At 44.7% G+C, this 18,801-nt stretch overlaps 1 protein-coding gene across 3 annotated transcripts in view; it reads left to right on the forward strand.

Annotated features, from left to right (window-relative positions):
• Positions 1 to 15,829, forward strand: part of AFG1L (AFG1 like ATPase) — a 129,401-nt gene extending 113,572 nt beyond the window's left edge. For 2 of the 3 annotated variants that reach the window (XM_075923093.1, XM_075923094.1), the window contains 2 exons: positions 9,873 to 9,983; positions 15,504 to 15,829. In XM_075923093.1, coding sequence (XP_075779208.1) covers positions 9,873 to 9,983; positions 15,504 to 15,632 — 240 coding nt within the window. In that variant the 3' untranslated portion in view covers positions 15,633 to 15,829. The remainder of the gene's footprint in view (positions 1 to 9,872; positions 9,984 to 15,503) is intronic. The other variant, XM_075923095.1, reaches the window with a different exon arrangement.
• The last annotated feature ends 2,972 nt before the right edge of the window (positions 15,830 to 18,801 follow it).

Consider the following 18,801-nt stretch of genomic DNA (forward strand, 5'->3'; position numbering starts at 1 on the left):
CGGCGCCACAGCTAGCTGGCAAGTCTGCACCGGTCTCAGCTGTGCGCTCTGTGAAATTGACGCCGGTGCCGCAATTGACCAGCCGCTCTGCACCAGCTTCAGAGGCACCGGCTATAACAGCGCCTGCCTCACCGGACCCGCTTATGGCGGCACCGACCTCCGCAGCACCGTTTCCTCTGGCACCAGGCTCCAAGGCAGAAGGTCTTGATGCCTCAGCCCCAGCCCCACTGCTGACTATGGCACCGGACACTCTGCCAGCACCAGTATCATCAGCTGTTTTCCCCGGCACCACTCCACTGCTATTCGGTGCCTGGCTCTCCTGTGGCTGTTAGGGCAGAAGACACCTCCCTACATAGGAAAGCATTATCAAAGACTCATTATAGAGACAGATCCCTGTCTCCAGATTTTTCACCGTGAAGGTACGGTCGCTATCGTGACTATAGTGTTTCTCCTACACGGGTCACGTATGGACGGCGTAATTATAGGGACATAGTGTATCTGGAAACACGTCGGTCCCGTTCACGGTCCTGCTCACCCAGTCAATCCTTAAGATACAAGCCTGGTAGATGCTTCCCATGCCCCGTCTATTATATCCAGCATGATAGTGCACACTCGTCACACCACTCCTCCCCGTTGCATTCTGAGCGCTATTGTGACAGCTACCATATACCATAGGATGATCATCCCCGGTGTGATCGTACATCGTCCTCCTGTAGGGGATCCTCCTGCATTTGTCAACCATTGAGTGCAAAATACTTACCTCATCAATCACAGCACCTAGATTCACCTTCTCCATCTAAGAGTCCAACGATCCAACTAGACCAGTCCGAGCCGGAAGAGGGGCAGTTGTCTGATGTTGAAGACCCCAAACCGGAAACTTCTCCAGCAGACTGCTCCTCGTCATCTCCGGATGAGGCAATATTTCCAGCTGACATCTCTCCACCGGATGATCTGAGACAATTCCAAGACCTCTTTAAATGTGTGGCGGGCACACAGGGAATACAGCTAACGGTTATTCCGGTTAAAAAGCACCGTCTCTTGAAAAACCTCCATCCACAACAACGTGCAAAGATCGCCTTACCTATTGATGATGCGATCATAGAAGTGGCGGATGAGATATGGCAGACCCCAACATCTGTTACACCTACCAGTAAAAAGGCTGACAGAAAATATTTTGTACCGGCGAAAGGATTGGACTCCTTGTTCAATCATCCCCAGCCTAACTCATTAGTAGTGGACGCAGCACAACGTAGGGCTAAAGCACCACAGTACATACACTTCCGGACAAGGACAATAAAAAATTGGACATTTTTGGTAGGAAGGTCTACTCCTCAGCCACACTTCTACTGCACATCGCAAATTATTCGGCCCATCTATCAAACCATAATTTTGATAATTATTCCAAACTAGCGGAGTTACTTCATCATCTCCCGGATAGTAAGAAGCCACTCTTGAAGGCAATAGTCCAAGAAGGGTAAGCATCAGGTAGTACAGCACTGCAGATAGCCATGGATGTGGCTGACACAGCAGCTAGAGCTACTGCCACAGGTATTGCCATGAGGAGATCATCATGGCTGTCATCTGCAGGAGCCCCAAAGGAGATGCAAAGCAAGGTTCTGGGGAAAAGGCTTTTATTCCCGATATTTTCTCACACCAAAAAAGTCGGGAGGCTAGAGACCCATTCTAGACCTTCGAAAGCTAAATCGACACCTTCGGAAGTTTCGTTTTAAGATGGTAACCTTAACAACTATCATTCCGTCGTTGAACAAAGGGGATTGGCTTGCAGACCTCGACTTACAAGACGCTTAGTTCCACATAGCTATCCATGTGGCTCACAGACGTTTCCTCCGTTTTCAATTGGGAAACGAGCACTATCAATAGTTCTGCCCTTCGGTTTGGCATATGCTCCCAGGGTTTTCACCAAAACATTGGCAGTGGTTGCGGCCCATCTGCGCAGATTGGGAGTGACAATCTTCCCCTATTTGGACGATTGCCTCATCAGAGGAACGACATTTTTGGAAACATGTCATATGGTTCGAACAGTGTCCAGCACATTTGCTGCTCTGGGCCTTCTCATAAACGTGAAGAAATCATCACTAGTTCCATCCCAGAACTTCGTCTTTATAGGCGCACGACTCGATTCCACCATGGCATGATCATACTTACCAACGGAACGTTTTACAGCGATCAAAGATCTGGTGCACGCTGTAGTACATGCTCCAACAATTCCCACACGCGTTTGTCTACAGTTGATGAGGTATATGGCTGCTGCCACATTATGGTGCCACAGTATGTCCGGGAGTCCTTACAGTAGTGGGTCAACCTGGCCAATCTTCTTGCGGGCATCCCGTTTCATCGCCCACAACCTACAAAACAGATAACAGATGCTTCCCTAATGGGTTGGGGAGCTCACATGGATAGTTGCACAGTCAAGGGACAATGGTCGACACAGGAAATGCTATTGCATATCAATGTCCTCGAGTTGAGAGTGGTACGCCATGCTTGCAAACATTTTCGGTCGCAGATTCGGAATACAACTACCAGGATTTTGACAGACAATGTGGTGACCATGTTTTATATCAACAGACAAGGACGTGCCCGGTCTCGTTCTCTTTGTGCGGAGAGCATTCAATTATGGAATTGGTGTATCAGCAACAGCACCATTCTAACAGCTTCGTATCTTCCAGGTGTCGACAACTTAATAGCGGACTCTCTCAGCAGGCGTTTCCCTCACGACCATGAGTGGGAGATTTACGCGGACGTACTGACTTGTATTTTTGCTCGATAGGGGTTTCCGGCCATAGATTTATTTGTGACGGAACACAATACGAAATGTCCCACCTGTTGTTCAAGAGCCGGAATAGGATGTCACTTTCTGGGGGACGCCTTCCTTATCCACTGGGGAAGGTCATTACTATATGCCTTTCCCCCAGTAGTCTTGATTTCCAAGGTTCTCGAGAAGATCAACACAGACAGAGTCTGGGTAATCCTAGCTCTGGCGTAGGCTCGTCAGCCTTGGTTTTCAATGCTCCACCGTATGTCAATGAGAGCACCGTATCCTCTGCCTTCTCTTCCGACTCTGTTGACCCAAGACAACAGATCTCTCAATCACCCGAGACCCGAAGTTCTGCACCTCCTGGCGTGGATGCTTGTTGGTTTACCAACTCCGAGCAGTCCTGTTCTCAGCGAGTCAGGGAAGTCTTAATGCATAGTAGGAAACAATCCACCTGATCAGCTTATACAGCTAAGTGGTCCAGGTTCAGGCATGGTGCGCAGATAATGCTGTAGATCCTCGTTCCGCAACTCTACCATGTATATTACAATACCTCTTGCAACTCAATGACAACGGCCTGGCAGTCGCATCTCTGCGAGTACATTTGGCAGCAATTAATGCATTCAATCGTAGGGATGGGGCTGTCTCCTTGTTTGCGCACCCCTTACAAAAAGATTTTTGAAGGGGCTCTCAAACCTTCATCCTCCGCAGAGACCTCCTCCACCTCTATGGGACTTGGATCTAGTCCTACAACTTTGACTCGTCCTCCCTTTGAGCCCTTGGCTACAGTACCGTTGCACTTACTTACTGTCAAGCTTCTCTTCCTCCTGGCCCTCACATCGGCTCACAGAGTGAGTGAGATAGCAGCTTTTATGGTCTCACCTCCATGTACAATTTTTTCCAAGGATTCGGTGACGTTGAGGACCCATCCGGCGCTTATTCCAAAGGTTTCTTCTGAATTCCATATAAATGAGCCGGTGGTTTTACCATGTTTCTCGCCTAAACCCCATACCTCAACGTAAGCAGCTCTGCTACACACGTTGGACGTGAGGAGATCCTTAGCATTTTACATTGATAGAACGCGGGTTTTTAGAAAGACAGACCGCTTAATAGTATCATTAGCACATCGTTCAAAGAGACAACCTCTAACTTCTCAGCGCATCTCCAGGCTGATAGTTTTATGTATATCCATGTGTCACTCGCTACGAGGGAAGCGTCTCCCTTCTCTTCCGAGGGCTCATTCGACTAGAGCAGTTGCTACGACCACAGCTTTTCTGAGCGGAGTGTCTTTTCATGACATTTGCAGAGCAGCAACATGGTCTTCTAATGTGACTTTTATGAAGCATTATGCTATAATCAATCAGTTTGCTTCAGACTCTTCTGTGGCTACAGCAGTACTTAATCGTGCTGTTAGTCTTGATTCTGGAGTGCTCTAACTCTGTCCTAGGTACTGCTCCGGAGTCACCAGAGTGGAGCACCCACGGGGCCACTCGAAGAAGAAGAGGAAGTTACTCACGCTGTGAAGTAATGATTGTTCTTTGAGATGTGCCCTGTGGGTGCTCCACGACCCGCCCTTCCTCCCCGCTCCAGAATTGTTTATTTGTTTCTTTCAGATGAGCGGGTGAGAGGAACTGACAGTTGCCGGCTCGTGCGTGGCTGATCAAAGGCGCGAACGCCTTGCTAGGGAAGCACGCGTGCGCGAGCCAGCGGAGCACGGCTATGAGAAATCTCCGAGCCGCGGCACCAGGACGGGACCTGACACCTAGAGTGGAGCACCCACAGGGCACATCTCAAAGAACAATCGTTACTTCACAGGGTGAGTAACTTCCTCTTCCATCCCAGTTGCCCTTGGCACCACATACGCCAGTACCGACCCCATTCACCATGGCGGAGGAGCTCAGGGTATCCTCAGTGCCCACAACACTCCTGCATCGAGCAGTTTCTTATGCACAGATACTTCAGGCTCGGCATCGCCATTGTTGAGTAATAATGAAAAGGAGCCCTTGGTTGGCACCCGCTCCCCAAGGCATTCCTCTCCAAAGCAGCCTCTGCCATCAGTACACCACGCAGAGGTACAGCAACGAGCATTGCTATGGCTACCCTCTCCCATGCTACTTCCCCCAACTGATCCTATTAGGACCCGTGGGCACCATATCGAGCTCAACACCCACAACGAGGGTAACAGCTCATGCCAACTCCTCCTATCTTCAGAGCAGTATCCTTCCATCTCTTGACAGGTCGCTCTACCAAGAGGAAGAGGAGATTGCTTCCAGTGACGAGGAGTCATCTGCTTTCTCTCGTCCTGCAACCCACATATCCTCCTCTTCTCCATATGATGCCCTTATGCCCCTGCCTCCTATGGTGGGAGATAACTTCCATTCTTTCCAAGAACTCTACAAACGAGTTGCAGATGTCCTTGAGATCTCCCTGGTCAGGCTCTCTGAGACCCAACACAAATTGATCAGCATACTTCACACCTCACCAGCCTTCAAACTGGCCTTATCCAAGGACCCTGCCAAAATCATATGGCAGATGCCAGCCATGATTCCACGGGTCTGCAAGAGATATGACTGTAAATACTACGTGGCCCCACAGGACACAGATTTCTTATTTTCCCATCTGTCCCCCAACTCGATAGTGAAGGGTACAGTTAACAAAAGGGGCAAACAGCGCCACGCACACTACCCCATACAATAGAGTGGAAGTGGTTAGACCTCGTGGGTAGAAAGGCTTATTCTTTGTCTTCTCTTTAGCTTCATATATCAAATTACACAGCGATGTTGGCAAAATACACCCACCACCTCTTTGAATAGCTCTCACTCTTTATTGACAATTTATCGGATGACAGAAAAGAACAATTTTCTGCCAATATAAATGAGGGAATGTTGATCTCTCGCACGGCCCTACAGGCCACCCTGGACACATCCGAAACAGCTTCCTGATCCATCGCAATCACCATTGTGATTATGAGGTCCTCCTGGCTCCACTTGTCAGGGTTTCCTCATGACGTGCAGGCCATAATAGAGGATCTCCCCTTCCAACGATCAAAGAGGTTCGCTGACACCACTGATGTGTCCCTCTACTCACTCAAGGATTCCAGAACAATGTTGAAAACCATTGGAATACACGTACCTGCAGCCAAGCGCAAACAAAACATATTTTAACCAGTGATACAAATCTTCCCCTTTCAACCGATCTCAGAGGCATTTTGACAATAGGAGGAGAGAACGACAAACCAGGTGCAGACAGGCCACTGACCAACCTGCCACATCTCAGCTGTCGACCTGAAGGCAAACGTTTTGAAGGTCAAGTCGAGGGTCTGATATCATCCCTTCATCTGGAACAGCCCCAATCTCATCTGCTATTCCGCCAACATCTACTATCCTTCTTCTACCACTGGTCTTCTATCACGACCGACAAGTGGGTGCTAGATGTAGAGAAGGCCAGATACTGCATTCCTTTTACTGATACCCCTTCCATCCACCCACCATCCCTGTCTCTTTTACAGATTTTTACGGAAAATCAAGCCACAATGTACTACATAAACAGACAGGGCGGAGCCAGATCCTATTGCCTGTGCAAAGAGGCAGCCCACCTATGATCATGGTGCATAGATCACAATGTCCAAATACAAGCCTCTTACTTTCCAGCAAGGACAATGTTACAGCAGACACCCTCAGCAGGAAGTTCACTTCCAGCCAGGAATTGGAAATGGACGACAACATACTGCATACGATATTCACACATTGGGGATTCCCAACGATCAACTTATTTGCAACCTTTGCAAACAAGAACTGTCTACAGTATTGTTCATGTGTGGGCATTGGCTCACACTCTCTGGGGGATGCCTTCACAATACCTTTGAACGCACACCCTTCTATATGCCTTCCCGCCAACCCCTCTTCTTCACCAGGTGGTCAACAAATAAGAGCGGGGACAGCATCAGTCATACTCATTGCTCCAGCATGGCCCTGCCAGAACTGGTACGGTATGTTACAGTACAGTAAGGACGTATGGTACAGATCATACGTCCATAAGACCTCCCTGGCAGCTCCCGACAGTTCCTCATCTCCTGATTCAGCAAGAGGGTCACATCCGGCATCCATCTCCTTACATCCTTCGCCTCTGAGCATGGTTCCTCACAGGCTCACCTCAATAGAACCCACACTTACAGATCAGGTCAGACAGATCTTAATAAGTAGTCACAGAGTCACAACAAGAAAATCCTACCTATACATGTGGTGAAGATTCTCTGGGCGAGCCAAAGATCAGCAGATCCATCCATGAATCCACTGGGTGATATATTAGTGTACCTTTCACACCTAAAACATTCAGGTCTCTCTCTCAACTCATTAAAGGTGCACCTTGCAGCCATAACTGCATTCCACCAATCCATCGAAGACAAATCAGTCTTCGCCCACCCCACGACTGAACGCTTCTTAAAAGGCATTCAAAACAGTCCCAGCCTGGGACTGAAGCTTCATACTATGAGCCCTTACTCATGCACCATTCGAGCCTATGGCCACATGTTCAATGTTGCACCTCTCGATGAAGGCTGCTAAGTTTGTAATGCTTACGTCAGCCACATCCAAAGTTTTTACCAAAGGTACTTACCTCCTGGCATTGCAACAAACCTCTGGTGTTACCCATCTTTTGCCCAAAGCCTCACACCACCACTGAGGAAGCTAAATGGCACACGCTTGACAAGTGCCACGTAATTGCCTTCTATTTGGAAAGGACAAGGTTAATTCGTAAAACTAATAGACTTTTCATCTCCACTGCTGAAAGATCTTGGGGCATGCAAATCCCTATGCAGAGACTTTCCAGGTGGATTCTATGACCTACCTTAGCAGTATTCCTCTCTCAGACATTTGCAGAGCTGCAACCTGGTCTTCTGCACACACCTTCACCAGACATTACGCCCTGGAGGCTTACCTGAAATGGGGCCCTGAATTTGAACACACAGTCCTCACCAAAGCTCGACACAATATTTAGCCGAATCACCCACCTCCTATTAAGCTATATAGTCACCTAAGGTGGTGCATCCACAGGGGCACTCCTCAAAGAAGAAAAGAAGGTTACTCACTTTGTGCAGTAACGAAGGTTCTTTGAGATGGTTGTCCCTGTGGGTGTTCCACCACCCACCCTTTCTCCCCTCTGTTTCTGACTCATCGTTGTCCTTCCAGGGCAGAGAAGGAACTGAGGGGACAGTTGCCGCGCATGCCGCCTGCCTTGCCTGCGTGGCCTACCAGAAGGCACTGCTGCTGTAAAACTGACTAGGCACACAGCAATGCCTCAAGACCTGAGGTGGAGCACCCACAGGGACAACCATCTTGAAGACCCTCCATTACTGCATAAAGTGAGCAACCTTCTCTTTCAGAATGTTTGCATATAAAGTCCTTAATTGAAAGCAATTAAGCACTGATTTCAATGGGACTTAAACATGTGTTTAAATTTAAGTATGGCTTTATATGTCCTTCCTGAATAGGGATGTTTTCCTGAATCAGGAAATAAACAATTCAATGGTTGGTGGTGTCATTCTAGTAAATAAAAAATATGCCACTGAGTATTCTGGAGCTTTGCTTGTGCTATATGATTTTAATTTGGAAGCGACCATTGGCATGTTAGCACTGCCAGTCAGGAATAAGTGAGTGTAAAGTGTTAATATATTTGTTAAAATGTGATATTAACGTTAGAAGATTGTAGATTTTAAATCAGGTTGCAGTGCTGCTGATGGAATAGTAATGATAAATGCAGCACTTGGATTTACAAAGGTTTGAATCATGGGAAGCAAAATCAGCACTAAAAAACAAAATTTAAGCTGATCATTTAAAAAAATAGTGAAAATATTAAGTTACGTCCTTTGTGTGATTATATCTGCACACACTGAAATATTTATGTAATCAGGAAATATCGATTGAGATATCAGTCTTTTTCAAGATGATCATAAATACTGTGATTCACCAAGAAACTTAAGTACCTGTCTAACTTTTAAGCACATGAGTAGTCTCATTGGACTATTCCTGTGCTTTAAGATAGGGACCTGCTTAAATACCATGTTGAACTGGGACTAAATACAGTGTCTTAGAAATATGTATTTAGTAGGGCTGAGGTAACAAAATCAGAAGTACATATTTTTACAATCTGTTACCTCTTTATAGCATTTCTAAGAAAGACATCAGGTGATCATGAAGAATGAGTATTAAACAACATTCTTTTTATTTACTCTACAAATAATCCTCTGGAAAAATAATCTAAAAAGGTCACAGAGTTAAAACTTAATCTGTAGTGAATTGTATTTTTTTCCATCATTGTAAAACTAAATATTTGTGGATACCAATTTGCAATAGATCTCTTTTCTCTGGGTTCTGTCAATATACTGTACATTGTCACAGTAATATTATAGTATGTTTCTATGGTAAACCTCATAGGGATACTGGTACTTCATTGTATGCAGTATATCTTCAAATCAAATCTGAAAACAGTTATTCCAGTCGTAATAATCTTATTAAACTGTAGTGAAGATATAACTCAAGCTAAAATGTAACTCACTTGAACTTTATGGGTCCAAAATGAAGTGGCAAAACTGAACTTTAAAAAGACTTCATATTCCTTAACCATTCAGTTGATGGGAATGTTCTGAATGATTTACACTCTTAGTGCAACTCTAATAAGTGAGTATCCATAATTTTCTAGTCATTTTCATAGTGTGTATTTAAAAAGGTAAATTTCAGTGGTAAAGTTTATCTCAGATAGCAAATATTCTGAGGGTCTGGTGACACAGATGGATCCATTCCTACTGATTGTGGATCCTACTGAATGGATTGCTCAGAGGAGAAAGTGGCTGCCACCCTGACCTGAGAATATAAGGTCTGCAAGTTGTTATTCAGAAAAGACCTGATTAATTAAAGTTAATATAATTATTTACTGATTTATCACAAATGACTAAATAATAAATCCATATAGCTGCAGTGCTAGTGGGCAGGTGAAACTTAAGAAAGATACTTGGGAAAACAAAATTAAATTTTTAAACTTTTTCCATAAAAGATGTATGTAATACACAAGCTATGGTGCCAATACATCTTTCCCCCTATTTCAGGTACGTATTATTTGTTCTGCATTGACACCTCTCCAAAACTTGTTTCTGCTAGAACATCACAATGGACTACAGGAAAGCAGAATACTGATGGATGATTTGGGGTTGAGCCTGGTGAGTGTTATCAACATCATCTCCTTTTGTTACAAGAGAGCATAATTGTTTTTGGTCTGATATCAAGGCATCATTGCAGGAGAATGAATGAAGTAAATATTTAACTGATGATTTGCTACTGTGTAGTAGAATCCATGCAGCACAGGTATCACTTTTATATGGATCCATTTTGCATAAATCTATTAATTATTTTATATCTTAATATTCCAGGTATTTACTCAACAATTTATAAAAATACCAACCCAAGCTTCACCCTTATGTAACTTCAGTGAGTTCAGTGGAGTTGCACCAGGCATCAGTTTAACTCACTGTGTTTAACAAATGGAAATTACAAATAAGTTGCCAGTTGCATCTCTCTGTAAAGATGAAGGGCTACCTTACAAATCTGTCCACTGGTTATTGGTCAGAGTTGGACCTAATAAATTTGTAATGGTTACACAGGAATATTCCGAAGTTATTTTATTACAGTTGCTAATAGTTTTTTAAATAATTTTTAACTAGCTCAATCCAACTAGGAAATTTTTCTGGGATTGTTGCATTTTTGGATGACTGCAATGAATTAAGTTTTTGGGCATGTGCATTACAGTGTACACAAAGCAAGCAATACTGGCCCCCAAAAGTATTGCCTGTCTTTTGCCTGCTTAAATTCACCTAGGGTTTGGGATTACTTAACATTTGTATTTATTTAACTTTAAGGAAAGAATATTTTAACTTTAAGGAAAGAACCATATTTTAGCAGTGTCAGCCGACGGTCAGGGCAGTGTGTATGTGCTATACACCCGAGACTTCAACTGCTGGGACCGGGGTCCCTTGCAGCAGGCAACCTGGAGGAGGTTGACGGGCGCCCAATGAGTTTACAGAGAGAGCTTATAACACCTTAGATTTCAGCTGCTAGAATTCGCAATTCCTTCGCAGTGGGCAGCCTTAGGGAAAGACTGAAAGGTGCCCCATTGGATCTGCCACCTGGGAGTGACACAAATCCAAACGCCCAAGCTCTCCCTATATCTGTCCCTTAAGCTGAAGTTCTTTTAAATTGTGCCTGGTTCTGTTACAGCAACTGAAGGAGCAGGTTAAAGCTTAAACAGTTACAGGTTTATTGAGGAAGCTTATAAATCATATGGTTGCAATGGCTATTGTTCTATTGTTCTATTTCTTAACTGCTGGCAAGTATATATATATATATATATATATATATATATATTTTTAAATGGTTACAAAGAAAAATAAAGATAGGAAATAGAAAATAATGGTACCAAATGACAGCTTAATCTTTAAAGAGCACTGGCCCGGGCGCCCAATGATGACGTCACAGCCATTGATGGCCGTATAATAGCGCCTCTGATAGCTAATAGAGCCTCTACCTAGGGCACCAGCTGCCGCAGCCAGCCTCGGGCCGCTCCTGTTAACATTAGTTTGAGGATGTTTACATTTTATTTCCCTTTTGGTACCCTGAACTGTTGACTGTCCTGTATTATTTAACTGTCATAGAATCATAGAATACTAGGACTGGAAGGGACCTTGAGAGGTCATTGAGTCCAGTCCCCTGCACCCATGACAGGACCAAATACTGTCTAGATCATTCCTGATAGACATTTATCTAACCTACTCTTAAATATCTCCAGAGATGGGGATTCCACAACCTCCCTGGGCAATTTATTCCAGTGTTTGACTACCCTGACAGTTAGGAACTTTTTCCTAATGTCCAACCTAAACCTCCCTTGTTGCAGTTTAAGCCCATTGCTTCTTGTTCTATCCTCAGAGGCCAAGATGAACAAGTTTTCTCCCTCTTCCTTATGAAACCCTTTTAGATATCTGAAAACTGCTATCATGTCCCTCCTCAATCTTCTCTTTTCTAAACTAAACAAACCCAATTCTTTCAGCCTTCCCTCATAGGTCATATTCTCTAGACCTTTAATCATTCTTGTTGCTCTTCTCTGGACCTTCTCCACTTTCTCCACATCCTTCTTGAAATGCGGTGCCCAGAACTGGACATAATACTCCAACTGAGGCCTAACCAGCTCTGAGTAGAGTGGAAGAATGACTTCTCGTGTGTTGCTCACAACACACCTGTTAATGCATCCCAGAATCATGTTTGCTTTTTTTGAAACAGCATTACGCTGCTGACTCATATTCAGCATGTGGTCCACTATAACCCCTAGATCCCTTTCTTCCGTACTCCTTCCTAGACAGTCACTTCCCATTCTGTATGTGTGAAACTGATTGTTCCTTCCTAAGTGGAGCACTTTGCATTTGTCTTCAATAAACTTCATCCTGTTTACCTCAGACCATTTCTCCAGTTTGTCCAGATCATTTTGAATTATGACCCTATGCTACAGATTAGTCGCAACCCCTCCCAGCTTCGTATCATCTGCAAACTTAATAAGCGTACTTTCTATGTCAATATCTAAATCGTTGATGAAGATATTGAAGAGAGCCGGACCCAACACAGACCCCTGTGAAACCCCACTTGTTATACCTTTCCAGCAGGATTGTGAACCATGAATATCTACTCTCTGAGTACGATTATCCAGCCAGTTATGCACCCACCTTATAGTAGCCCCATCTAAGTTGTATTTGCCTAGTTTATTGATAAGAATATCAGGCGAGACCATATCAAACGACTTACTAAAATCTAGGTATATCACATCCACCACTTCTCCCTTATCCACAAGACTCGTTATCCTATCAAAGAAAGCTATCAGATTGGTTTGGCACGATTTGTTCTTTACAAATCCATGCTGGCTGTTCCCTGTCACCTTGCCACCTTCCAGATGTTTACAGATGATTTCCTTAATTACTTGCTCCATTATCTTCCTGGCACAGAAGTTAAACTAACTGGTCTGTAGTTTCCTGGGTTGTTCTTATTTCCCTTTTTATAAATGGGCACTATATTTGCCCTTTTCCATCTTCTGGAATCTCTCCTGTCTCCCATGATTTTCCAAAGATGATAGCTAGAGGCTCAGATACCTCCTCTATCAGCTCCTTGAGTATTCTAGGATGCATTTTGTCAGGCCCTGGTGACTTGCAGGCATCTAACTTTTCTAGGTGATTTTTAACGTGTTCTTTTTTTTATTTTATTTTATTTTCTAAACCTACCCCCTTCCCACTAGCATTCCCTATGTTAGGCATTCCTTCAGACTTCTCGGTGAAGACTGAAACAAAGAAGCCATTAAGCATCTCTGCCATTTCCAAGTTTCCTGTTACTGTTTTTCCCTCCTCACTGACCAGTGAGCCTACCCTGTCCTTGGTCTTCCTCTTGCTTCTAATGTATTTATAAAAAGTCTTCTTGTTTCCCTTTATTCCCGTAGCTAGTTTGAGCTCATTTTGTGCCTTTGACTTTCTAATCTTGCCCCTGCATTCCTGTGCTGTTTGCCTATATTCATCCTTTGTAATTTGTCCTACCTTCCATTTTTTATATGACTCCCTCTTTATTTTTAGATCATGCAAGAGCTCGTGGTTAAGCCAATGTGGTCTTTTGCCATATTTTCTATCTTTCCGACACATCGGAATAGCTTGCTTTTGGGCCCTTAACAATGTCCCTTTGAAAAACTGCCAACTCTCCTCAGCTGTTTTTCCCCTCGGTCTTGATTCCCATGGGACCTTACCTATCAGCTCTCTGAGCTTACCAAAATCCGCCTTCCTGAAATCCATTGTCTCTATTTTGCTGTTCTCCCTTCTACCCTTCCTTAGAATTGTGAACTCTGTGATTTCATGATCACTTTCATGCAAGCTGCCTTCCACTTTCAAATTCTCAACCAATTCCTCCCTATTTGTTAGGATCAAATCTAGAACAGCTTCCCCCCGGTAGCTTTTTCAACCTTCTGAAATAAAAAGTTGTCTCCAATGCAGTCCAAGAACTTATTGGATAGTCTGTGCCCCACTGTGTTATTTTCCCAACATATATCTGGATAGTTGAAGTCCCCCATCACCACCAAATCTTGGCCTTTGGATGATATTGTTAGTTGTTTAAAAAAAGCCTCATCCACTTCTTCCACCTGGGCAGAAGTGGCAGTTTCAAAGGGGAAGTCACCATACAGCTGATCATCTAGCGCAGGGTCTCTTTGCAGCCGTGGAAAACTCTCTAAATCAAAGTGCCACAGATCGGTGGCGAGCTGCAAACTAAGGATGTAAAAGACTAGTCGACTTAGTAGATATTCCCCCCCACACACAAGGGGTATTTCAAAGTGGCAGCGCCGCACAGCAGCACTGCCACTTTGACTCCCTCAGATGGCTTTTCAAAGGGGCAGGTGCTGCACAGCTGATGTGTAGATCAGCTTTGTGGTGGCTGCCCCTTTAAAATGCCGCCTGTGCACCTTTCAAACGGGCAGCCATGGAGCCCAGGATCATCTGGGGACTCCCCAGCTGATCCTGGGCTCCCCGCAACATTTCCCTGGAACCCGGGATCAGCTGGGGAGTCTCCAGCTGACCCAGGGTTCTGGGGAAATGGTGCATGGAGGCCAGGGTCAGCTGGGGAGTCCCCAACTGACCCCAGGATCCACGGCTGCCCCTTTAAGACAGGCAGAGGTGGCAGTTTCAAAGGGAAAGCCGCTATACAGCTGATCACCTGGCACAGGGTCTCTTCGCAGCCGTGGAAAAGCAGTTCGCTGCGCGGCAAGAGGGCCGTGCAGAGCCTGGCACAGCAGGCTTAGAGCAGCCACAACCCGGGCAGCAGTGCTCAGCTGGCAGCTGAGAGAAAACACAGGGCTACGTGAGTGGTGGGGAGGCACTGGAGTAGGAGTGGCTTGAGGCCGGCTGCGGCAGCTGGCGCCCTAGGCAGAAGTGCTATCAGCACCCCCACCTGCACGGCCGTCAATGGCCGTGATGTCATCACAGAGCGCCCCAGCACCCTGTGATGTCATCATCGGGCACCGAGGCCAGCAGTGCTCTAGGCAACTGCCTAGTTTGCCTAGGCTCACGGGCTGCCCTTGCACTGTAGGCTTTGGGGGCAGGGCTAGTGCTGTGGAGGGGCTCTAAGAGGCAGGAGGCTGGCACTGTGAGGCTCTGGGAGTTAGGCTAGTAGTGGGGAGGGCTGTGGGTACAGGGTTGGCATTTGGGGATGGGGTAATATTGGGGACTGTGGGCTGGGAATGGGGGGAGGCTCTGGGGGGTTGGGTTCAGTGGGGCTCTGGAAACAGGAGGCTGGCACTGAGGGGTCTGGTGGTGGTGGGGCTCTGAGGGAGGGAGGCTGGCACTGCAGGATTTGGGAGCAGGGGGCTCAGGTCAGTGGTTGGTGCTGGAGGTAGTAGAGGGGTGGGAGGGCTAAAGGGGTTAGGGCTGGCACTGGGGGACTCTGGAGGCTGGGGCTTTTGGCAGACAGGTAACATTTTATTTGCATATTTGATATAATGAACATGTATCTATGCAAATAAGTGTTACCGGTCCGCCTAAAGTTTGTGAATGGATTTGACGGTCCCTGGTATCAAAAAGGTTGGGAACCACTGCTCTAAAGCATTCAGAGGTATAATTTGGATGGAATGCTATGCCTTACAGTTCTGTATTGTTTTTTATATATCAATCTAGGATTCAGCTGGAGGACTGTCCATGTTTACAGGAGAGGAGGAAATCTTTGCATATCAACGGACTATCTCGCGACTTACGGAAATGCAGACTGAACAGTACTGGAAAGATGGAGACAGAAGCAAGAAATAGTTGTAGCTCAAAGATGAACAAAATCTCTCACGACACAAAAAGTAGTATATAAAGAAGAAAGATTCTAATAGAATTGGAAGGCTTATTTAATATAAATGAATTCATTATTATTGCACTTACCCTCTGGACCATAACTTTTCATCTGCAATGTTTATGTTTAAGTTTTAAGGACTTAGTAAATTGTGTTTTTTGTTTTGGTTTAGAGTTGGTTTTTTTACCTCACCAGTTTGTGCATCTGTATTATGCCTGTTATATTTTAGTTTGTTTCTCCGGTACAGCATGACTTCATTATTCAACCAGGTTAACTGGATCAGGATCATTCTTAGGGTGTGTCTAGACTACAGAGTTTTGTCGACAAAACTATACCTGCGTCTACACTACCGCTGAGTTCTGTCGACATAACATCGACAGAACTCAGCAGTTTTGTCGACGCTGGTAAACCTCATTTTACGAGGCATAACGCCTTCTGTCGACAGAGTTTCTGTCGACAGAAGGTGTTATTGCATGTAAACTGTCCTTTGTGTCTACACTACCATGTCGACAAAGCAGCTTGCTTTGTCGACAGAACTGAATGGAGTGTAGACGCTCTTTGTTGACAGAAGTTTTGTCGACAGTATCTGTCGACAAAACTTCTGTCGACAAAAGCCTGTAGTCTAGACGTACCCTTAGTCTGCAGCACATGTCAACCATATAGGCAGAGGTCTCAGTAAATTTGGGATGCACTAAGGCTAAGATGGCACATCTTACTGGTGATAGGTTGCACAAAAGAATGATCAAAGGCACATAAATCAAATATACTTGTATTTTATACTCTGCTCCCTCTAGAGATAGTTTGTAAAATTTTAGAACTCCTATGTATCTTTTTATTTTCCTAACTCTTATATGTAACTATCTGCTGAACTTCAAATTTCCTTCTTCTACAGCAAGGACATGCACTATGATAGTTTCCTGAGTTACATATTGTCTGCTGTCATTCTAATCAGGCTGCTGCTCCATCTTGCTGCCGGAAGGCTAAGGGCATGATTCTGGGAATGGGATGAGGGTGTTTGTCACCTTAGAGGGATATGATCCAAGTAAGGAAGGATGATAAAAAATAAACTATGCAACAGAGTAGAATGTAATAGAAAAGTGGAAACTACTACTTTCTCAAGGTTTTCTATCAAAGCACAAGAAAAAAGACACCGTCTCTACTGCCAGCTAGGTCTTCTGACCAAAAGTTGGTGATAGGACTTAATGGACCGTTGGTACTTTCAGAGCCAGCCCAAGCTACAGGCTGACTGGGCGATAGCCCGGGGTGCCCAATTGTAAGGGGCACCGCGCAGTGTTGCTGGGCCAGGTGGGGCCCGGGGCGCAAGAATGAGCTGCACACCCAGGAGCAGTGCCACGCACCCGGGGGTGCAAGAATGGCTCGGGCCAGCTCTGGGTACTTTCTAAACTAAAAGTTCTAAGGCCCGGGCCATAGTACACTTTCTCCTCTGTTTCTATTAGTAGCAGTGTACTGGGCAATGTCAACTTGAGCATGACTTGATCACACTGCAGTATAATTGAGTCAAGAGGCAAGATCACAACATGGTTACATTTTACAGTGGGGATGAGACCTTTACTGTGGTCTGTAGCCATGTCGCCTATAGTTGTAGTATGAACTTGATTTTTATTAAAATTGCCTTGGATATTTGTATACCTAGTTTCAACAAAGCTATGAGTTCTCCTTTCTGCTGAGTACATTATTCCTTCTAGGAACCATTTTTAAAGCATGTTTCAAAACAGTTTCCTGCACATTTTATTTGAATTTTCATCTCGCTGTTGGTTCATCTGAGAAGAACCCATGTATCTTGTATGTTTCGGTGTTATTGTTTTTCTCTCTCCATCAATTATCAACATGATCAAACTGCTGCTGTAACAGCCTCCTATGTGAAACTGTCTAAAAGGAACTAGTCTTTTGGGCTTCAAGGCCTTATACTTTTATAGGGGATGGAGCAATAGACTTGATATATTAATCCACCATGATTTCGTTCTCTTTAGAGTCATGTAATGGGTGTATTAATCCATCAAATCCTGGTTTGCCACTCTGATCGTCTCTTTGCACTGGAAGGCACCCATATTAATTGCACCTGCACTTCAAATAACTTTCAAAGTCTCTCTCTATATATATTTTATACATATAAGATTTTCATTCACATAAAGGGGTGATCAAACAGATTGTAAAATATTGTTGAAAAAAAATCATAGTAAATGAGATGTTTAAACTTGAATGGGAACTCCCAAAGACAAGCAATAATATAATCTGACTAGGTTGAGCATAGTGTAACAGCAGACATTCTATAAATAGGACTTGAAAAGCATTTATCATTTTGTGTAATTTTTCAGATGGATTTTTTCACATGGGTGAAGCATTTGTATTTATAAAACTTGTCATAGATGTGATTTCCCACAATGTGTAGTAGGGAACTAGAAGGGCCAGAATCTTAGGCCTTGGCTACCCTGGCAAGTAACAGCGCAGTAAATAAGCCCCCAGCACTGTAACACCTGAGGATTCCACACCGGCAAAGTACTTAGTGCACACTAACTCTGCAGTTACTGCGCTCTAAACCACCTCAACAAGAAGCATAGACCTATCAGTGCAATGGCTACAGAGCCATTGTGGACACCCTGGTGTATTGCAGCACTGTGACTGACCTCCAGTACATGTGCCACAATGCCTGCTCTCATCTCTCTGGTCATTGGTTTGAATTCTACTTGTAGAATCAACCCTCAGACCTGCCCTTTAAATTCTTTGGGAATTTTGAAAGTTCTCTTCCTGTTTGTTTGGTGACACGTAGAGTGTTCTCAGGGCATCTTTCCAGATGATCCTCTACTTGAGGAGAGGAGGGTGTCCAGTCCCAGCTGTGTTCCAGCCATTGGAATTACAATTCCTACAGGTGGATATCAAAATACATGACCAAAAGGGGCCATGACCAGGCTGCATTGCAGTCAAAGTGAAGGAGCTGCAGAATGACTACCACAAGGTGCAAGAGGCAAATCAGTGCTCTGGAGCTGTCCCCATGACCTGCTAGTTGTACAAAGAGCTGGATGACATGCTTGGGGCTAAGTTAATAGTTTTACTCTTTATACTGCTTGTACATAACCTTATCATCAATCTGCCGTACTTGAGGATGCAATTTGGTCCCAT

The sequence above is a fragment of the Pelodiscus sinensis genome, chromosome 3 (assembly GCF_049634645.1).
Source record: "Pelodiscus sinensis isolate JC-2024 chromosome 3, ASM4963464v1, whole genome shotgun sequence".
NCBI classification, from domain to species: domain Eukaryota; kingdom Metazoa; phylum Chordata; order Testudines; family Trionychidae; genus Pelodiscus; species Pelodiscus sinensis.